The sequence below is a fragment of the Ambystoma mexicanum genome, chromosome 4p, assembly GCF_040938575.1.
Source record: "Ambystoma mexicanum isolate Mex_15411 chromosome 4p, UKY_AmexF1_1, whole genome shotgun sequence".
NCBI classification, from domain to species: domain Eukaryota; kingdom Metazoa; phylum Chordata; class Amphibia; order Caudata; family Ambystomatidae; genus Ambystoma; species Ambystoma mexicanum.
Window position 1 is genome coordinate 1,088,422,335 of NC_090927.1, and position 21,576 is coordinate 1,088,443,910.

The window sequence follows — 21,576 nt, forward strand, 5'->3', positions numbered from 1 at the left end:
TGAGAGTGAGAGGTAGTTCAGGAGATGATGTTATACTGATTGTGGAAGTGGGCGAGGCGTAGAGCTGTATGGTGCAGGTGAGAAGGGGTGACCAGATTAGGATCTGAAAGGTGAACAATAAGTACGTGAACAGATGTCGAGTGGACTGGGGTGCATGCTTAGGTGCATTAGCAAGCGAGGGTAAGTGGTAGTGGTGAGGGTCAAAGGTGCAATGCATTTTAAGGGCTAGATCAGGTGAAGTGAGGTAGGGGAGCAACCGAAGTTATCTACCTAGACGGTGGGTCAGTACCAATTGTGCAGGAGAGCAATAAGAGGTAAGATAGGCTGGCAGGTAGGTACAAGTGCCAGCATAAAGAGGCGACCAGTAGATGTGCAGTTAGTAGGCTATGCAGTATCCGAATCAGATGATTCGTGGGTCACAGTAGATACAGATCAGTTTGGTTGGGTGGGCACATGGGCAACAGGCCTAGAATATAGACCGAACAGGAGTCTTGGGTACCAGGCAAAACAAGAGGCAATTCAGATATGCTAATTGACTAGCATAGGCAATATGCAGCAGGCAAGGGGATGGCAAGCGACCAATAGTGGCACAGTCAAAACAGTTCAATATGGCTGGCAGGGCACAAATGTGGCATGCATAGCGTGGCAGCCGGCCAAAGTAGCGCAGTGACCATGCTATTCAGTAGACAGTTCAGGTTAACTAGCATGGGCAGCAACGTCATAGCGAAAGCATGCTCTATACGAAATACAAAGTGAACTGGTTAACGGGGCATATAAACACAGATGGTGCTAGCAGTTTGCATAAGCTAGTAACAAAAGTGAGGTAATTGCGTTTCAAGCGGTGTGATCAAGCAGATGTCAGGGCACCGGGGCCAGTGAGGCTGCGCAATGCGGTAATCTACAGGGTGTCTGTCACCAGTGTGGCGAATAGGTCAGGAGAAATAGTACCTGTGGTGTGCTGCAAGGCGGTGCTAGCACTGCATAGGAGACGTGCAGGGGACCAGGCGGACGGCTTTGCAGGTCTGGATCAAAGTACAGGCAGTGCCAGTTGTATCTGCGTTAGTGTATGAGGGTGAAGGTGTCGGGCATCATGGCGTCGCCTAGCCGCAGCGTCCCGGGGCTCACTGGGGAAGAACAGGGCCTTTTTCCTCTGGCCTTCTTCCGGAGCCGGCTTCCGCCTATCGGTGTAGGGGATTGGCTAAAATATCAGCTGGTTGCTTAGGAATTCAGGCAGCCTCGTTTTCAGGCCGCGTTGCGACCGCCATTTTGGGGTCAGGCTACAAATTGGGACAAAATGGAGGATCGTCGTAGCGGCGATGTGCTAATGCACAGGAGGGGCTCTGTTGGGCAGCAGGGCTCAGAAGGCAGATGCAGAGTGGGTGAAGGAGGCTAGTTAGCCTCTCACTTGCCTTATCTGTATTGCTGTCTCCGTGATTGCTGCATCATGAAGGTCAGGCAGCATATTGTTCCGGCGGGCGCTTCAGGTCCTGAGAGGGGCAGGGAGGGGCTCCAGCCCTCTCACCCTTCGAGGTGTGTGGATGTGGCTGAATGGGGCTCACTGGGGAAGAACAGTGCCTTTTTCCTCTGGCCTTCTTCCGGAGCCGGCTTCCGCCTACCGGTGTAGGGGATTGGCTAAAATATCAGCTGGTTGCTTAGGAATTCAGGCAGCCTCGTTTTCAGGCCGCGTTGCGACCGCCATTTTGGGGTCAGGCTACAAATTGGGACAAAATGGAGGATCGTCGTAGCGGCGATGTGCTAATGCACAGGAGGAGCTCTGTTGGGCAGCAGGGCTCAGAAGGCAGATGCAGAGTGGGTGAAGGAGGCTAGTTAGCCACTCACTTGCCACAGCTACATTGGAACACCACAGTCTCCCTAAAATTGGACACCAAGGGTAATATGACCAACAAGATCGATCAAACACGTGGCGCAAAGCAAGGCTGCGTGACAGCACCGATACTATATAATCTCTTTGTGCACGACATACCGAAAGCCTTATTAGAAGCTCATAACTGTCCACCAAAGATAGGCCCCGCTCACTGTCCAGTTCTTGCTTATGCGGACGATCTAGTCATCATGGCCCATACAATCAGTGTTCTTCGAAATTCTGCAGAGGCATTATGGACCTATGCCCATAGAAACGGCCTTACAATCAATCTGGACAAAACCCAGATGATGGTCCTCAGCAACAAGAAGATAGCACGAGTGAGTGTTAAAATACAAGGGTCTACAATACAATACAATACACACCTTACTATAGATATCTGGGAATTGAGATGGAGCCCAAGGGCCAATACACTATGTGTAAGCAAGCTCGAATTACGCGAGCTGCTCAAATCAGTGCCCTGATATATCGTTTCTCCACTTCCCACTGCGGGTATACAGTCTGGGCGGCAAGACAATTATATCAACAGGTCTTAACCCCCATGACCACATATGGATTTGGAGCCCTGCAGTTGATGGACTTGGGATGGCTCCAGATACTAGAGGGGAAATTCTGGAAGAAAATACTCAGACTCCCGAATTGCATACCAATGTCTATCCTCAGACTGGAAATGGGTCTCATCTCCTTGAAAGCGCAAGTACTAAGAAAAAGGGCCGAACTTTACCTAAAGATGTCTCAGCAAACAGATAATCTCCTGTTGAATGCTATGTACAACAAAATTAATAAATCCTCCACATTCCCTCTCATGAAAAAACAGATGGTGGATTATCTGGAAAAGATCGGTTGGATAAATAGGCCTAATGGGATTCAAGCCACTACAATGCGTGCTTTGTCTAAAAAATCTGAATTAGACGACTGGATCGATAATTATGCACATTTGGAAGAGCCGAAACGCTATAAATGTATCCATCATATGAGGTACACCTTCAAGAAACCAGTTCCTTATTTGTCTCTGTGTCCTTCACCACGGCTGAGACGATTTATCCTACTGCTGAGGATTGATCAATTACCAGTACTGCCTATTAGCGGGATTATGAGCAATCTTACCAAGTCAGAACGTTCCTGTCGGCTCTGTATGAAATAGAACTGTCACTGAATCTGGTAAAAACGTACTAACTAGATGTCCTGCCATGCTAAAAGCCTATGCTACATGTTATGGGGACTTTGTCCACCAATATCAGCAGCGATGACTTCTGGCTGAGGGCGCTTAATGCAACAGGAATGAAGCTTTATATTGCATTATACAACGTGTGGTTGACAATTGAGAAACTTTTGGATATATCTATATATAGATTCTCTTCCTTCTAATTATTGGTGGGACTAAAACTAGTTAAACGATTGATGGGACTACCAAGTGTCTGTACTAGTAGTCGATATGCAAGTACTATACAGTTTCAAAGTGAATCCTACATAAACGCATTGTATATAGATGTACAAAGTACAAATGTTAAGGGACTGTTGAAATGTAATTGAGAGGAAATTTTAAATTCACTTTCTATTCTTAACACTATATTGGTATAAGACCACCTACTATACTTATTTATTTAACACAGTTAATCTTATCTTTCCTTGATTAATTAACTATATTTAATGTTGCTTTTTTTAGTATGAAGATGTTTAATGAAGTCATAATAATATTTTACTTTGTAATTGTCTTACTGATTTATGATATGTGAAAAGCTTATGTTAAGCTATAACACATTAATTAATAAATTAATTAAGTTAAAGTTTTTAATCGTTTGAAAAAAAAGGGAATCATTATAAACCAATGGAAGTTTCTCCAACCCAATGGCATTAAAAAAAAAAGTAGACTTCCTTGCTTGGATGGCTCCTCCTTTTCACAAGTCTTCTGCCCATGGAACAGTCCCACTAAGCTAGGTGCAGGCTTCCAAGGAACCTGCACCAGAAGAGACTATACAACAGAAAACAAGGGCCTCCTGAACTGGTGTCAAGCTTGTCACAGTTAGATATTTTGCAGCAAGAAAGTACCCAGTAATCTCAGCGTGTTGCACTCTCCACCAGTCCTCGGTGCTAGAATCTCTTGGGTCAGGTCCCAAGGTGTTCTGTGGAGAGGGGTTGAAGGTGACTGGGAGGGACTGGCCTCCACAGGAAACCTACTAACACTGTCTGACTGTTGTTCTTCTATTTGTCTTCTTTCTAAGCCTGTAATTAGCCGCTCGCTCTCCCACTGTCTTTCTCTAGCTTGGCATTAACCAACCTGTACAGAGATAGCCTTGTGTCAGTTTTATGCTGTCCCTTTTCATAGATGGGTGGCACACCACTGCGCACTAGAGAAAACAAATGGCTTGATGTAGATTTTCACGAAGGTTAAGACATCACTCACAAGAAAACTAGCTAGTTAAAGCACCAAGTTCCCTTCAGACACATTAGAAGACGATCCGTCCATATTTTTGGTTTCATTGTGTCGAGCGTTTGGATGGAGAAAAAGAGCTTGGGTTATCGTCCCCCCATGTGTGTTACTCCTATGATTTGATCAAAGGTATGTGATGGGCACTTTGGACTTGTTGATTGAAGCCTACCAAGTGAATCTATCTCTTCTTCCAACAACCAATAGCGTTGTTGGGAGTAGAGATGTGGACCTTTGGAAAAACTAGCTGGCTTAAGAGATCAGAGGGTAAAACCTGAAGAAGGGCATTGGGGCTACCGATGGCAACACCTATTGAATATATCTGGTTCGAATTCAGTCTGACTCCACTCTTCACTCAGGCTAAAATGCAGTAATTACAATACTTTATATGTTGGTAGAAGAAAACTCTTTGAGCATTATTAAGGGAGGAAATTATTCTAAAGTGACCTATAATGTTTACAGGAAGCCTTTCGCCAATATTTTAGAATCATTAAAAATAACTGTGGCAATCCTTATTTGTTAAAGTCAAAATGTGTTTGTATCGTGATTTGTGGCGAAGCGTTGTTCCTTATACAATTCCACACTGTTTCACCAATCTGCACTACATTTTAAATCACCCCACCCCGTCCCCCGGATTTCAAGTCAAAATTTGTTTGTGGGTTTATGGCTTGCTGAAATGTTGTTCCTTATCCAATTCCACACCTTTTCACCATTATGCACCAAATGTTGCATAGTAACCTGTTGGGACCCTCCGGACATTACTGGCTACATGACATTTGGGCACCCCACCCTTTTCCACAGATTTCAGCACCTTCACACATGAGACGGTTCTCTGAAATCGGCGAAACATCAATGTGGTCATAGAAGGACTGGTCCTGATGCGAGGAACAAAACCCGACATCCAGGCCCTAGGATGCACGATTTCCAAGATATTTGCACTGCATTGCACCGCAACGAACTGCACCATGCAACCGGTGGGGCGAGAGCACAGAATGTCCCAATATGCAGCAGGACACCAACTCTCGCCTCCCCCTCAACGTCTGCTCCGGGTTATGTCAGCCAGCCACACGCGCCCATTCTCAGTGCAGTTTACTTCATTTTACTTCAGGGTGCAATGCACATCAAGCGATAAGTGAATCAGAACTGTGGCCTACAGGATCAATGTTGTCATGTCTGTCTACAGAACCCGTTCGGAGAAAACAGGTACTTCTGCTAGTACAATGTAGAAGGAAATTTGTACTAAAATGCACTGAATTACACCATATATCGATCGTTATCTATATGACAAACAAGAAAACTTCAACATCAAATTCTAAGGTCTTTCTTCAATGTTAAGGCAACCTAAGTCTATACATGACATCGCCAGTAAGGTAAGTACAGCAGCTTTGTTGATTTTATGAAGGTAACCGTCAATTTGATCAGTTATTATTAACAGACCTATATTTTACATGCAGGACATCAGTTGATGGCACATGCACACATGAGACCATGGACAGAAGATATTTCTGCTATGGCTATAACAACTTCTATATGTAATATGCATACACATTTAACGCCTGCTACACATAAGCTTAATCAGTGCAAGATCCTTGATGAATTTTTTGTTACCTCTGCCAAATTGAACCCCTAGAGGTCATCAAAAAACACTTGTTTTTCTAGCACTTGTGACTAAAATGTCAGTAGCCAAACTCTGGAAACAAAGGAATGCACCTTTACCTGATACGTGGCTGAGTGACCGAGCTGTTGCTTCTTTGAACAGACAATGAGCCTTATTAAGATTATGGTAGTAATTCTGCAATTTGTCTACGGTATTGCATCTAAACTCTTTTACTGTCACTGCCGCTCAGTCCTGCAATTTTGCTGCAGGATTAGAAGTGGGCTAACGTTGGTGTGTAATTACCTATTTTTGGAATCCGTAGGGATTTGCGGATGGCAGCAATTCCTCCCATGGAAAATTGCCAATTTTTGTCTTTGAATTGTAGGAATAGCCACCAGCATCAGGCTGATGCCGAATCCTCCCCTTCAAGGCCATAAAATTTGGAAGTGCCGTAAAAGTGGTAGTAATTCCATTACTGCCAACTGAATTGCCCCCACTCTTTTCCTAATAAAACCTAATATGTTTAACCCAGAGCCATGAGGAAAGGTTCATTGTTAAATGGTCTTAATTCGCTTGACGTAAAGCCCACTGGTGTAACAGGGGCTCTCCCGCAGTCCCCAAAATTCGAGAGGGACTCACTTGGAGAAAAAAAAGTCCCAAATTCTTTTTTTTTAAATGTTTCTTTTTGAATTCACTCTGCATTCATAAAGAAACAATTTCTGTAACAGAAATAATTTCTTTATGAAGGCAGAGTGACTACAAAAATAAACTTTCTTTTTGAAGTTGAGAGATCCCCCCACCCCATGACATGGAAGACCCTAGGCTGGAGGCCTCCATGTCATGGAGTCAGGGGAGCCCTATGACTTCAAAAAGAAATAATTTCTTTTTTGAAGTCATTCTGCCTTCATAAAGAAATTATTTCCGTTATGGTTTGGTCCTTAATGGAAATAATTTCTTTATGAAGTCAAGTGACTTCAAAAGGAAACAATTTCTTTTTAAAGTAATAGGGCTCCCCTCAACCCCATGACATGTGCGTGTGTGAGTGTATGGTGAAAGGTTGCACACAAATGTATGGGTGGCTTGATGTGCGTGTGTTTGTGTACGTACGGTGAAAGGGTGCACACTGAAATGTATAGTTGGCTGCCTGTGTAAGCGTATGGTGAAAGTATGTATGGATGGCTGGGTGTGTATATGGTGAATGGTGTGTGTGCTTGTGTTCACGGGTGCAACAAAACCTACATTTTTGGGGGGCTAACCCTTCAAATTTTGGGAGAGGCGCTAACGTCACGGGCAGTGGGGCAGGGGCAAACTTATTTGTGTGGGGGCATCTAACTTCTTTACGCATTTTAATTAGACTATTCTAGTGCAGCTTCAATGTTACAAGCAGTTAACTCTCTCCTTTAAGTCTGAAAGCACCCACATATGGACTGCTGTGAGAATGAGCGGTATCCTGTTCCTTCTCTACCATTCCAATCACTCCCCTGGCATGCAAGTACTAAAACCACATCACAATTTCATTTGCCTAAAAAATTGGCATTTGAATGTAGGTACTAACAGTGAAATGCTTTGTTAGTAATTGCTGGGCCCTTGTCAACAGCGTGGGGGGCGGGATTGTGCGATAAATCATAATAGTTGTCCATGTAGAGGCTAAGCAGGCATGATGTGGAATTAGTGACTAGAGGGGCATTTTGGTGCAGCCAGTCTAGTCATTCCTCAGTTTGGTATGACTTATTTTTTTTTTAACTGCCCATTTCTGATAAATCAGTCCTGCTAAGTGTAATTACCTGGCTAGACTGGCATGTGGGTGCTGCCAGTCTAGCCGTTTCTTACTGCAGCATTGTATATTTTTCTGTGCATCTGTGATAAAATGATATGATGTACGTCATTTATAACAAGTGTTTTTAGGCGCGACAAGGGAGTTAAGAAAGAGGGAGGACAAGACAAATGATCTTACAAGGCCTTGTGTCAATCAGATCGTGCAAGTACGAGAACGAGAAGTGCAAGGGGTAGGGGAGAGGGGGGGGAGTGCAAGAGAGAGGGGAGGGGAAAACAGGGCAGTAATGCTCTGAGTAAGTGCAGCCAGGGCAGTGTGGCTCTGGGTAGTGCAAGGAGAACAAGGGACTGTAGGGTTACAGTTACAGCCCCTAAAGTGCGTCGTAGGCCCGGAGGCAGTGCAAGGGTGACTGATCAAGAAAGAGCCTGGACTCAATGAGACTCTGAGGGTAGCCAAGCAACCAGTCGGTACAGCAGAGCGGTAGGTCACCAGGGGAGGGAGAGAGAGAAAGCAGAGGAGAAGAGGAAAGTTTTGAGCTGCTTCCGGAACTTCAGGTGGTCTGGCTCAAGTTTGAGAGGAGCAGGGAGGCCATTCCAGAGGGAGGCACCTGCAGAGGAGAGAGATCTACCCCCAACTCTGTGCCTGGAGAAGCGTCTAACCCTTAGAGAGTTCGAGGTAGCTGAGCGAAGGGCTTGCGAGCCAAGGATAAGTTTCGCAGAGGGCGGAGAGTAGAGGAAGGCAGTTTGAGAAAGAGGCTGTTGCAGTAGTCCAGCCTAGCGAGAACCAGGACTCTGGAGACAGTGAGCTTCTGGGGTAAAAGGGAGAAAGGGAAGAGTCCCTTTGAGGAGGAGCGGCTGGTAGTGGGACTTCTTGGCGACATCCGAGATGTGAGGAGAGAGAGTGGAGTCGAAGATGACACCAAGGTTTTTTGCCTCACAGGAAGGCGAAGGAAGAGGGCCCAAGGCGGGTAGCCAGCGTGAGAGACAGGGAAAGCAGGTGCAGGGGTCCCAATGAGAACGATCTCCTTCTTACTGGCATTAAGGCAGAGCTAATTGGAGGCGCACCAATGCTGAATCGCGGATAGACGGTCCGGATTGAACGAGAGAGGAGAGGAACCTGAAGGAAAGCGGAGTGTCATCTGCATAACACTGAAAGTTAGAAGAGAAGGTAGTGATCAAGTGGCCCAAAGGGTTGAAAAACCAGGGTGAGAGGATAGAGCACTGGCGAACGCCACAGGTAGAATGAGAGGTGGCAGAGAGAAAGGGACCAAGTTGAACCTGGGAGGGGCAGTCAAAGAGGAAGAAGGTCAGCCACTCCAGGGGCTGATCAATGATTCCCAGGTTTTCACGTAGTCAATTGATCAGGATGGCGTGGTGGACCGTGTCGAAAGCAGAGGAAAGATCAAGGAGGTTGAGGACAGAAGGAATGCTGTAATAAAGGTTAGATGAGCAGATCTTTATGGGTGTTCAGGAGAGCAGTTTCCGTGCCTCTGGCAGCTCTGAAGCCAGACTGATGGTCATCGAGACAACCAACAGAATCTGTGTGGAGAGTAAGCTGGGAGATGGCCAGCTTTTCCAAGAGTTTACCCAGGAAAGGGGTGATGGAGATTGGGCAATAGTTTGCTGGGCAGGTAGGATCGGCAGACAGCTTCTTGGGGAGTGGGTGCACAAGGGAGGGCTTAAAGGGAGAGGGGAATGTTCCAGTGGTGAAAGAGTGATTACAGAAATCGTCCAAGGCTGGAGACAGGGTGTCAATATGGTCCTTGATGGTTCTAGAGGAGCACCTGTTTGGACGACACTTTCATAGATCGGACTTGTCTAGAAACCTCGTCAGGTGTTGTCAGAGAGAAAGAGGGGAAAGGAGGATAGGTAGAGATGACGAAAGAGGGGCTGAGAGAGGAAGAGGAAGAGGGAGAGCAAGAGGAGATAGTGGACAGGATGTCCTGAGTTTTAGCAGAGTAGTGAGAGGCGAGAGCCGTACAGAGGGCCTGGGAGGGACCAGGAGAGGTAGAGACTGCAACAAGATTGACCAGTTCCTTGCAGATTTTAAAGAGTTCGGTCTTGTTGTTAGAGGCCGCAGAGACGTGGGCTTGAATGTGGGCTCTCTTCTTCATGAGTTATTGCTTTGACTGGCATTTTGGTGCAACCAGTCTAGGTATGTCTAAATGTGGCCTGGAATGCTTTACTGTAATGGTATTATGTGTCTAAACTGGTCTACATTGTGCAGCCAGTTGGACATGTGTTCAACGTGGCATGGCATATTTAATAGCAAAGCATTAATGTTCCTGTGCACTGTTGGTGACTTGTATGTTTGGATTGGTGTTACCCTAAAAGCCAATCTTTCTCAGAAAGTGCGCTGTATATTGCATTAAAACACATTTCTGATGCTTGTTAATCTGCTTAGAATCACATGCTTTGCAAATAGTCCGACATCTAGTATTGCATCTTTCTTTCGAGGATCGAAAGGGGACGTCGACCTGGGCGTGCCTGTAACACTATCCCTAACGTGACGTGTAGTGTACCCAAAATCCCTCATGCGTCGAGGTCCTTCAGATTGTTTTTTCCGCCCAACTATTTGGTCTCCTTATGCAGAGCTAGAAAGAGATATATTACAAATTCATAATTTCTTTGTCCCACGACCGATGGTCGTCTAGTCTTTGACTTTCATCTTCGACGGCTGCTTCGTGGACCCCTTTGCCGAAGAAGTCTACGGCATTCGGCAACTGGTGCATCGGTCGATGCTGTCAACCGCATGGCCTCGGCCCTCTGACCAGGCCTATACAGCAGGGAGAGTGGGGCCCCGGGGCTTGATTCTCTGAGAATGCATTTTCTTTTCCCCTCTCTTTCCCTTTCTGGTCTGGCTGCCACCCCTTACCTCTGCTATGGAGAGGACTCCTTTTAAATTTTGTCCGTCTTGTAACGGAAAATACCCTTGGAAGGACACCCATTGCAAGTGCAATAGGCGCTTACCTTGCGATCACGACGAGCAGCCCTGCAAGTCTTGCAAACTTTTCTCTCCAAAGACGCTAAAGGATAGGCGGACGAAACGGTGGTCGGCCTACGCGATGCAGGCTGAATGTGGTCCTCCCGTAGGCACCGTCGCCAACAGCGAGGATTCTACCGGCAGCCATGGCTCTGATGTGGAGGCTGTACAACTTTCTGCTGAACCGTCCGTTAACCAATTGCCCATCCCCGGCCCCGACAGGGAGGCTGCCGGCACTGCTATGGGGAGATTACACCCCGGCGACAGGGGCACACCCGCACCATCAAAGGCTAAACATACAAACCCACGAGCTACCTCGACAGATACGTCGAGGAAGCATCAGACGCCAACAGGCCCACCAAAGGTTTTGGTGGTGCCTACCGATCCTCAAGATTGGCCGCCCTCCCCGCATCCATCGTCTCGGCATGCGTCCGGGCATTCCACCCATAAGGACGTCTCCTCTCAAAATCACTTGAGCGCAGACTTGCCGTCTAAGAGCACGTCAGCCCCAAAGGTTTCGGCATAGCCGAAAACCACGACGACACCTACAGGTGCATCGAAATCTCTCCGTCATCCACTGGAGCTATGCGAGAGTCTCGCAGCTATTGTTTCAGCAGCGAATAGGTCAGATAGCACACCCTCTCGTCGAGAGGAGTATTCTGAAGCCCCTCTCTAATGCTTTGTCTGATAAGTCCCTTCCTTCTAAGGACCCTTCTCCTTCTGGAGAGCCTTTCCCCCCTGCTGCCCCCTCTGGTTCATCTCTGTGGACCAGAGTGAGGTTTGAGAGCTATATGGACAAACTATCACAGTGTGCAGACTTTTCAGAAAGGTTTATTGCCCCTAAAAGACCTAGGGAGGAAGATTCCTGCCCTAGTCTGCCAAAAGCCAAACACCACAGGAAGAAGTATTTGAGTTCTCAGAACCTGAAGAGGTCTATGAGGATCCCTACGACCAGGAAGACAATCCTTTTGTGCAGGACACACCTGACCAGTGCCCAGATTGGTGTCGAGATCTGCGTGTACAGGTAGCACCTTGGCTTTCCCCCCACGCCTACTCCTGACCCAGACGCCATTTGTCTGGATCCTCCCTCCTCGCCTCCACAGAGGCAGTCATCACCTATTGACGATAAGATGACTTTTAATGCAATCCTGAAAAGGGCTGCAGACCATTTCCAAATTGCCACGCAGGAAGCTGTTCAAGACAATGGCTTTGTTGAGGACCACCTGAAGGAAAAAAAAACACAAGTAAGGCAATCCCCTTGCTAAATTACATCAAAAAACGCCTTGCACCTTCTTTGCTGTCCCCTTCCCTTGCAAGGGCTGTCAACCCTTGGGTGAAAAAATTGTTTCGCCCCCTCTCCTTCTGATCCGTTGTACATCCGAGGGCATGGCACTACAGACTCCTTGGTTGTCACTACCACCAGGAAGAGGGCTGGGGTGCCACTATCTACTGCAGAAGCTCCCCCGACAAAGAATGCAAAAAACTGTATGCACTTGGCAAACGCATCACTATTTTGGCGGTATATTCGACAAGAATTGCTAATACAACCCTTCTTGCAAGTTATAGTGATGTGCAGTGGAACCTGCTTCAGGAAGGCCTCCAAGAAATTCCTGAACCGGTGCGATTACGCCTACTGGAGATTGTCTCGGAAGGAAAACAGGTGCCCCACAACATCCTAAAAAATACATTGGATGCAGCAGAGACAGCGGGGCGAACTCTGGCCCAGGGTACTCTTAAGAGGCACGCCTGGCTTAAGAACTCTGGGTTTAAGCCGGAGACACAGGCCTCCTTAATAAACAAACCTGTAGAAGACACACATTTGTTCGGCAAGGCTGTGGATGATGCCTTGGAGACAGCGAAAAAGGAGCACGAGACTCTTAAATCTTTTAATCCGATCACTACTAGACCTTAACAAGGGGGAGGAAACTCTCGCCGTTCCTTTCAGGGCCAGTCGTTTTCCCGGTCTCCACACAACCAGCAATGCACAAGAGGTACCCAATGGTCCTCCTGACAAGGCGCAGCTGGCAACAGCCAATACCAGCAGAGGGGACAATGAAGAGGCAAAGGTAGGCCTCCGTTCTGAAATGACACGCCAGTCTGGGTCCCCTCCCATGCCTCCCCAGTTGGGGGACGTTTAACATCTTTTCTTCACGCATGGGAGGGGATCACGTCAGACCAGTGAGTGCTCAAGAAGACGGTCGCCCACGTTAATGTATCTAGTTCCAGCGGCCACCTCAATACCATCTACAAAGAAGCAGACGCCTATCGCTAGCACACCTGCAGATTCTGCTGGAAGAGGTGCAGATCCTTCAGGAAAAGGGCGCCCTAGAAGTCGTCCCCATTTATCAGGTAATCGAGGGTATTTATTCAGTGTACTTCCTTGTACCCAAAAAGGATCTCACCATGCGCACTGTGTTAGAATTGCACCCAGCACACAATTTTGTCAAGCACAAAAGTTCAGAATGACAACATTGCAGGAAGTAAACCCTCTGTTGACGCAGGGGGATTACATGGCAACACTGGATATGAAAGATGCATACTTTCATATTTCAGTGTTGCCAGCGCACAGAAAGTACCCATGGTTAATGATCGAGAACCAACACTATCAGTTCAAGGTTCTTCCCTTCGGCATTGCCTCAGCCCCAAGGGTGCTTACGAAGGTACCGGCGGTAGTAGCGGATCACCTGTGCAGGCAGTCCATTCCAGTCTATCCTTACCTCGACGACTGGTTAATAACAGGGGATTCGTACGGAACATGCCTATCAAATACCCAGAAGACAGTAGATCTCCTCTTCAGCCTGGGATTCTCGATCAATGAGAAAAAGTCCAGCCTAGACCCCAGCCAAGTCGAGCAATTTCTGGGGGCTCTAATTCGAACCGAAGACCTGCTCTACCCCTCCAACGAGAGGGTTCAAAACATGCTGTTCCAGATCCCTCACTATGTAGCCAATCGCGAGGTGACTGTACGCAAAGCCATGCAACTTTTAGGGTTGATGGCCTCCTGCATTTATCTAGTCCCACACGCACGTTTGCGCATGCGCCCCATGCAAGAGTGGATCTTGAGCCAATGGTGTCAGGCCAGCGGACAATGGGACGATCTAGTGGTTGTCTCAGCAGCCCTCATTCTCTCTGGACTGGTGGTCAAGGGAAAACCTCTTTGCAGGGGAAGACCTTTATGAACCCCGCAGTAGAAGCCACTCTCACCACGGACGCATCTCTGATGGGGTGGGGGACTCACCTCCTTCATCAGATGGCCACGGCGTTGGGTCCCCAACAGTAGCTTCCAACCACGTAAACCTGTTGGAACTGCTAGCAGTGTTCATGGCCCTCAAGGCCTTTGAAACACACCTCCAGGGAAAGAAAGTCCTAGTCCTCACGGACAGTACCACGGCCATGTATTACCTGAACAAGCAAGGGGGCATGCACTTTCCAGGGCTATCCAAACTGTCAAAGAACATATGGACATGGGCTCTCAAACAAAAGATGTTCCTCCTGTCACATCACCGTCCAGGGGAACTCCATCTTCTGGCAGACGTGCTCAGCAGAGACTTCCCACTACCTGTAGAGTACGGATGGTGATTACACGAAGACATTGTTCTCAACGTCTTCGCAGACTGGGGCTTTCCAGAGATCGACTTGTTTGTAACTCTGGAGAACGCACAATGCCAGATTACGCCTCCAGGTACCTGCAGAACTGCTCCAAGGGGAACGGTCTCTGGATAACATGGTCTGGGAAATGTGTCTATGCTTTCCCCCCAACGCCCCTACTCAACCAGATAGTGCACAAGATGCACAAGGAACCAGTCACAATGAGTCTGGTGGTCCCGCCAACCCTGGTTCTCTCATCTGATGGCCATGTCCATCTACCTGCGAGGAAGCTGCCATGCCTGTACAACATGCTGTCACAATACAGGGGGAGACACTTCATCCATGCCCGCAAACTCTCAACTTAGCAGCCTGGCAGCTGAGGTCATAGAGTTCGGACACCTCCAACTTTCTCAAAGATGCATGGACATACTTGGAGAAGCACGAAAACCTAACACCAGACATTGCTACTCCAACAAATGGAAATGCTTTGTCATCTGGTGCAGTACCAAGAGCATCAATCCTATTGACTTCTCACCAACACATATTGTCCTGTACCTGACTCACCTACTAAATTCAGGCCTGGTTTTCAATTCCTTGAAGGTCCACTTAGCTGCACTTTCAGCTTACACCACGTCCCAGAAAAAGGATTTGTGGTGGAAAATTCCAGTGATCAAAGCTTTTATGGAAGGGGTTAAAAGACTTCAACCCCTATCTCCAACCCAGCTCCCCGATGGGACCTGAATGTTGTACTGACTAGACTAATGGGGTCTCCCTTTGAACCTATGCATAAGGCTAGCCTTAAAGCACTCACTGACAAGACAGTCTTCCTGGTGGCAGTCACATCAATAAGGAGAGTTAGCTAACTCTTTCCTGTCACTCTCTGGCCCGCCTCCCTTGGCCCTCCCCCTGCCCCCACCTGCGAGGCTAAGAACCTCGGGGTAATCTTTCAATCCACGCTTTCCTTCTCTGCCCACATCTCTGATGTCTCAAAAAAATCAAACTTCCTACTGCATCTCCTCAGCGGTACTCTGCCTTTCCTTCCCCCAGAAGCTCACTGTCATTCGAGCCCTGGTTCTCTCAAGGTTGGACTATTGCAACAGCCTCTTTCTAAATATACCTGTTCTACTCTCCGCCCTTGGCAACTTATCCAGAACAGGACTGCAAGACTTGTCCTTGGCCTCCAGCCCTGGGATCGTATTTCCCCAGCCCTGAAATCTCTTTACTGGCTCCCAGTGGATGCAAGGATTAAATGTAAGACCCTTTGCATTGTCCACAAGCCGTTCTGGGGCCTGGGTCCAAAATACCTTCAGCTGTCCCTCCGTAAATACCTTCCTTCCCGAGAACTTCGCTCCTCCACCTCTTATTCCCTCAGGGTCAGTCGTTTTTCTAAGAAACGAGCTGGGGCCTCCCTCTGGATCAGCCGCCCTGCAACTCTGAAACTTGAGGAGAACCATCTCTGGTTCTGGAAGCTCCTCAAGGCCTCCTCTTTGCTTCTGCCTTTTCTCTTCCTCCCCCCTGTTGATCTGTTCTGTCTCTGCATCGTACACCTGGTCTCCCTCTGTCTTTAAGGGCCCAGGTACCTGCTCACCTTGCCACCTGCGCACTGACTCCAGGCAATCCCTTGCACTGGGGTCTGTATCTGTAACCCTATAGCCCCCCCCCTTCTCTTTTCTTTTTCTGCATTTATTCAGACACACCCTGTCTGATGCCTTATTCCTAGCACTTGCCACTTGCTGGCTGCACTACCACCGTTTGTTGCTTTTGTTATTTATTCATGCTTTATTTACTTATTCTTTTGCTCATCACTTTCCACCTCTTCCCCCCCCCCCCACCCCCCCCTTGCACTTACCCCTCTCCCTCGCACTTGCGCGTTCTCAGTGTCACTGGGCCTAGTAAGATCGTTGTTTTTGTTCTCCCTTGTTCCCCTCGATTACATCATTGTGCTCTGAAACACTTGTGTACGAGCACGATTCAAATAAAATATCAATATCAGTAACTGAAGGCCCTTTCATTTCAAGACCCATTGGTCACGATTCAGAAATAAGGTGGTCCTGCGCACTCACCCACGGTTCACGCCTAAATTTATTTCGAAGTTCCATGTGAACCAATCAATGGAACTACCCACCTTTTTCCAGAAACCCACTAACGTGGCAGAAAGAAGCCTCCGCACACTTGATGTGAGGACAGCGGTGATATATTATCTGGAAAAAACAAAACCAAGAAGAAAAACAAACCTGGTTTTCGTTTCAGTGGCAGCTGGAAGAGAAGGGGACCCTGTCTCTAAATCAGCCATTTCAAAGGTGATCATGAACTGCATCACACTGTGCTACACTGCCAAGAGAGATCTGTCCTTCAAGCCTAGAGCACACACTACTTGGGGGTACTGGGGCTTCTATAGCATTCATTGCAAATATTCCTCTTGAGTCCATTTGCAAAGCAGCAACCTGGAGTTCTGTTCACACCTTTACACACACCTTTGCCTAGATGCACAATCTAGGTCTGACTCTCAGGTGGGACAGGCGGTGCGAAGACATCTCTTTGCTACTGTTCCTTCACATGTTCCACCACCATCTCTGGGTACTGCTCGATAGTCTATGCCAGGGGTGCACAACTGATTTTGACAGAGGGCCGAAAGTACCTTACATGAGGGCTATAGTGGGCCGAAAAGTAAAAGTGGGCGGGGTGGTAGGCGGGACATGTCAGGAGGCTTTTTCAACCCCCAATTTGTATTAAACACATGGAAAAAGATGTTTTTGAGGGGCAACGATTTTTATTGCATTTCAAACTTACATTTTGTACTACACATTTTCCATTGCTATCATTTATTTCGATTTAGTTATTGTATATCGTCTGTTTAATTAAATTATATATATTTTATTGACCCTTGATTGGACATTCCGTTATTTTGGACTGCTATAGTTTGCTGTTTGGGTTACCCAAGAGGAGTATGGCCTTCGTTGAGTCAGGTTTCCTCAAAAAAGCAAAGGATGTACATCTGATGTACATCTCCTAACTGTGCCTGTTTTAGCTTTATTATTGAGTTCACTCTTGGAGTGCAACACTATGCCCCATGGCTCCCATCCCCAACCAAACACTATGCCCCATGGTCCCCTCACCCCCAACCAAACACTATGCCCCATGGCTCCCATCCCCAACCAAACACTATGCCCCATGGGCCCCCTCACCCCCAACCAAACACTATGCCCCATGGGCCCCCTCACCCCCAACCAAACACTATGCCCCATGGGCCCCCTCACCCCCAACCAAACACTATGCCCCATGGGCCCCCTCACCCCCAACCAAACACTATGCCCCATGGCCCCCACCCCCAACCAAACACTATGCCCACTGCCCCTCACCCCCCAAGCAAACACTATGCCCCCTGTCCCTCACCCCCAACCAAACACTATGCCCCATGGCCCCCTCACCCCCCTAACCCCCAACCAAACACTATGCCCCATGGGCCCCTCACCCCCAACAAAACACTATGCCCCATGGGCCCCTCACCCCCAACCAAACACTATGCCCCATGGCCCCCACCCCAACCAAACACTATGCCCCATGGCCCCCACCCCCAACCAAACACTATGCCCCCTGTCCCTCACCCCCAACCAAACACTATGCCCCATGGCCCCCTCACCCCCAACCAAACACTATGCCCCATGGCTCCCACCCCCAACCAAACACTATGCCCCATGGCCCCTCACCCCCAACCAAACACTATACCCCAAACACACTCTCAAGCATGCACCCATACAGACCCGAACCCCCGCCCCCAACGCAGCACACACATTCTCAAGCATGAACCCATACAGACCCGAACCCCCCGCCCCCAACGCAGCACACACATTCTCAAGCATGCACCCATACAGACCCGAACCCCCCACCCCCCAACTCAGCACACACACATGCACCCTTACAGACCCGAACCCCCCACCCCCCAACTCAGCACACACACATGCACCCATACAGACCCGAACCCCCACCCCCCAACTCAGCACACACACATGCACCCATACAGACCCGAACCCCCCACCCCCCAACTCAGCACACACACATGCACCCATACAGACCCGAACCCCCCACCCCCCAACTCAGCACACACACATGCACCCATACAGACCCGAACCCCCCACCCCCCAACTCAGCACACACACATGCACCCATACAGACCCGAACCCCCCACCCCCCAACTCGGCACACACACATGCACCCTTACAGACCCGAACCCCCCACCCCCCAACTCGGCACACACACATGCACCCATACAGACCCGAACCCCCCACCCCCCAACTCGGCACACACACATGCACCCATACAGACCTGAACCCCCCCACCCCCCAACTCAGCACACACACATGCACCCTTACAGACCCGAACCCCCCACCCCCCAACACAGCGCACACACATGTACCCTTACAGACCCGAACCCCCACCCCCCAACTCAGCACACACACATGCACCCATACAGACCCGAACCCCCACCCCCCAACTCAGCACACACACATGCACCCATACAGACCTGAACCCCCACCCCCCAAATCAGCACACACACAGACCCGAACCCCCCCAACCCCAACTCAGCACACACACAAACATGCACCCATACAGACCCGAACCCCCACCCCCCCAACTCAGCACACAAAAAACATTCAAATCAAAACATTCATACACATCCGACACCCACCCCCACCCCCGCATCTCAACATACACACAAAATACATTCAAATACAAACATTCACACACATCAGACACACCCCCCACCCCCGCATCTCAACATACACACAAAATACATTCAAATTCCAACATTCATACACATCCGACACCCCCCCACCCCCGCATCTCAACATACACATAAAATGCATTCAAATTCCAACATTCATACACATCCGACACCCACCCCCGCATCTCAACACACACACAAAATACATTCAAATTCCAACATTCATACACATCCGACACCCCCCCACCCCCGCATCTCAACATACACATAAAATGCATTCAAATTCCAACATTCATACACATCCGACACCCACCCCCGCATCTCAACATACACATAAAATGCATTCAAATTCCAACATTCCTACACATCCGACACCCACCCCCGCATCTCAACACACACACAAAATACATTCAAATTCCAACATTCATACACATCCGACACCCCCCCCACCCCCGCATCTCAACATACACATAAAATGCATTCAAATTCCAACATTCATACACATCCGACACCCACCCCCGCATCTCAACACACACACAAAATACATTCAAATTCCAACATTCATACACATCCGACACCCCCCATCCCCCCCATCGCAACATACACACACAAACATAAAGTAAAACAGACCCGACACACAAACGCAAACAGACCACTTACCGGAGACGTGCTGGAAGGCAGGTAAGCGGCAGGTAAGCAGGAACGCTGGAATCGTACTACGGCTGGCGTGGTTCAAGGCTGAAATGCCTTCCGGCATCAAGCCTTATGGACCACGCCAGCCGTAGTGCTGGCCCTCCATTGGGTCAGCACACACACACTACGTGGCTCATAGGAGCAACGTGGTGCATGTGTGCTGAGCCAATGACGGCCAGTGTTTTGTCCGGCCCGGAAGACAACAAAGACTTTCCCAATGGAGGGCGGCCGCGGGCCGCCCTCCATTAGGAAAGTCTTTGTGCCTCGCGGGCCGGACAAAAGAGCATGGCGGGCCGCAACTGGCCCTGCGGGCCGTATGTTGTGCACCCATGGTCTATGCACAGCATGTGATTCTAAGCGGATTAACAAGCATCAAAAGACCAGCATTACTTACCGTAATACCATTTCTGGTGATTGTATCTGCTTAGATTCACATGTGCCCACGCTTCTTCCCCTCTTGGAGTAGAAGGAACATTAGACATCTTACACCTTTCTCTCTCTGTACTCACTCACGGTAGTCATAAGGCTCCCTCACGGCAGAAAAAACACAGTCGGAGGGACCTCGTCGCGTGAGGGATTTTGGGTACACTACACGTCACATTAGGGATAGTGTTACAGGCACGCCCATGTTTACATCCCCTTTTGATCTTCGAAAGATAGATGCAATACTCCGTGATTACCACTGATGTCGGACTATATGCACAGCATGTGAATCTAAGCAGATACAATCATCAGAAATGCTATTACGGTAAGTAATGCATGTCTTCTATCTTTCTCCTAGTGCAGTGTACGGCATACCCCTATCGGCAGCACGTTTGTGCGTATTGCAGTATGATAATCTAGGCCGGCCCTGAGTGTGGCGCGACCTGTGATTTGTTGCGAGTTTGGGGGGGGGGGCTCAGCATGGCTCGCAGGGGTGTCCCCACATTCTGTGTTTCACCTCTGATAAAGCCCAATGCTACCAGACCTGCGTTCAGAATTTAAGCAGATCTTTTGATCCCAGTACAGTAGACCTATCAAGCATAATAGGATTGGGTAAATAAAAATAAATATTTGCTGGTCAAACTTCGAGTACATTAAATTTAAAACCAGGAAAATGAAACCATGAAGAACAAACTGATAGTTAAACAAGGTTAAATGGGTAGCACGCAGTAGGGTATTTGGATGATTACTGCATCTGTCTTGAACCGACTGGGTTCAGCAATCGAGAGGAAAAATAATTGAAAAACAATTTAATTGGCTTTCTTTTCCTTACTTGTGTTCTTCGTGCATTTGCAGAGGAAATGTACATTGCGTATAAATGTTCTCCTCTGTTGTCTGTCCAAACGCAATTCGAAATGTTCCCAGTGGCAGCATTGCATGAAATTCTGGTATGTAGGAAAAATAGTTTGTATAGACATGAAGGGGAGGTCAATGGACACATGCATGCTAGTGCATCTTGCTAGGCCGTGTTCTTTTTCTGGTGCTCAACTTGCAATCATTTCATTTTAACAGTTCTGTGCAACTCTTTCAGCTTGTGCAAATTGGAGCAAAGTTTATGTTTGTGAGTGGAATGCTTGCTTCTGGAGTTGCCACCGTTCTGTTTGGGTGAGTTTTTATTTTTTGTCTTTTATAATGGGATTTCAAAAGGAATATTTTAAACAAAAGTAATATAGTTCAAAGAATGACACAAGCCGATCTAGAGATTGTTAATGGAACCGTTGTATATAAAGATGTTTTGTCTGAAACCTGGCATACTAAATGCAAAAGGGCTATGAATACATTTATTTTTAAGTATTTTAAGTGTACCTTACAATGAAAATAGACTTTGTATTTATTTGCAATAGTTATATAACCAAATAACCTTTCCGGCTGACTGACGGATTTCGGTGTGATCCCAAAAGTAATGCTTTCAATGACAAATCTAGAC

The 21,576-nt window shown here is 48.0% G+C and overlaps 1 protein-coding gene across 2 annotated transcripts in view; it reads left to right on the forward strand.

Annotated features, from left to right (window-relative positions):
• Positions 1-21,576, forward strand: part of SLC18B1 (solute carrier family 18 member B1) — a 759,286-nt gene that overhangs the window by 157,484 nt on the left and 580,226 nt on the right. For both annotated transcript variants that reach the window (XM_069606672.1, XM_069606673.1), the window contains exon 4: positions 21,181-21,254. In XM_069606672.1, coding sequence (XP_069462773.1) covers positions 21,181-21,254 — 74 coding nt within the window. The remainder of the gene's footprint in view (positions 1-21,180; positions 21,255-21,576) is intronic.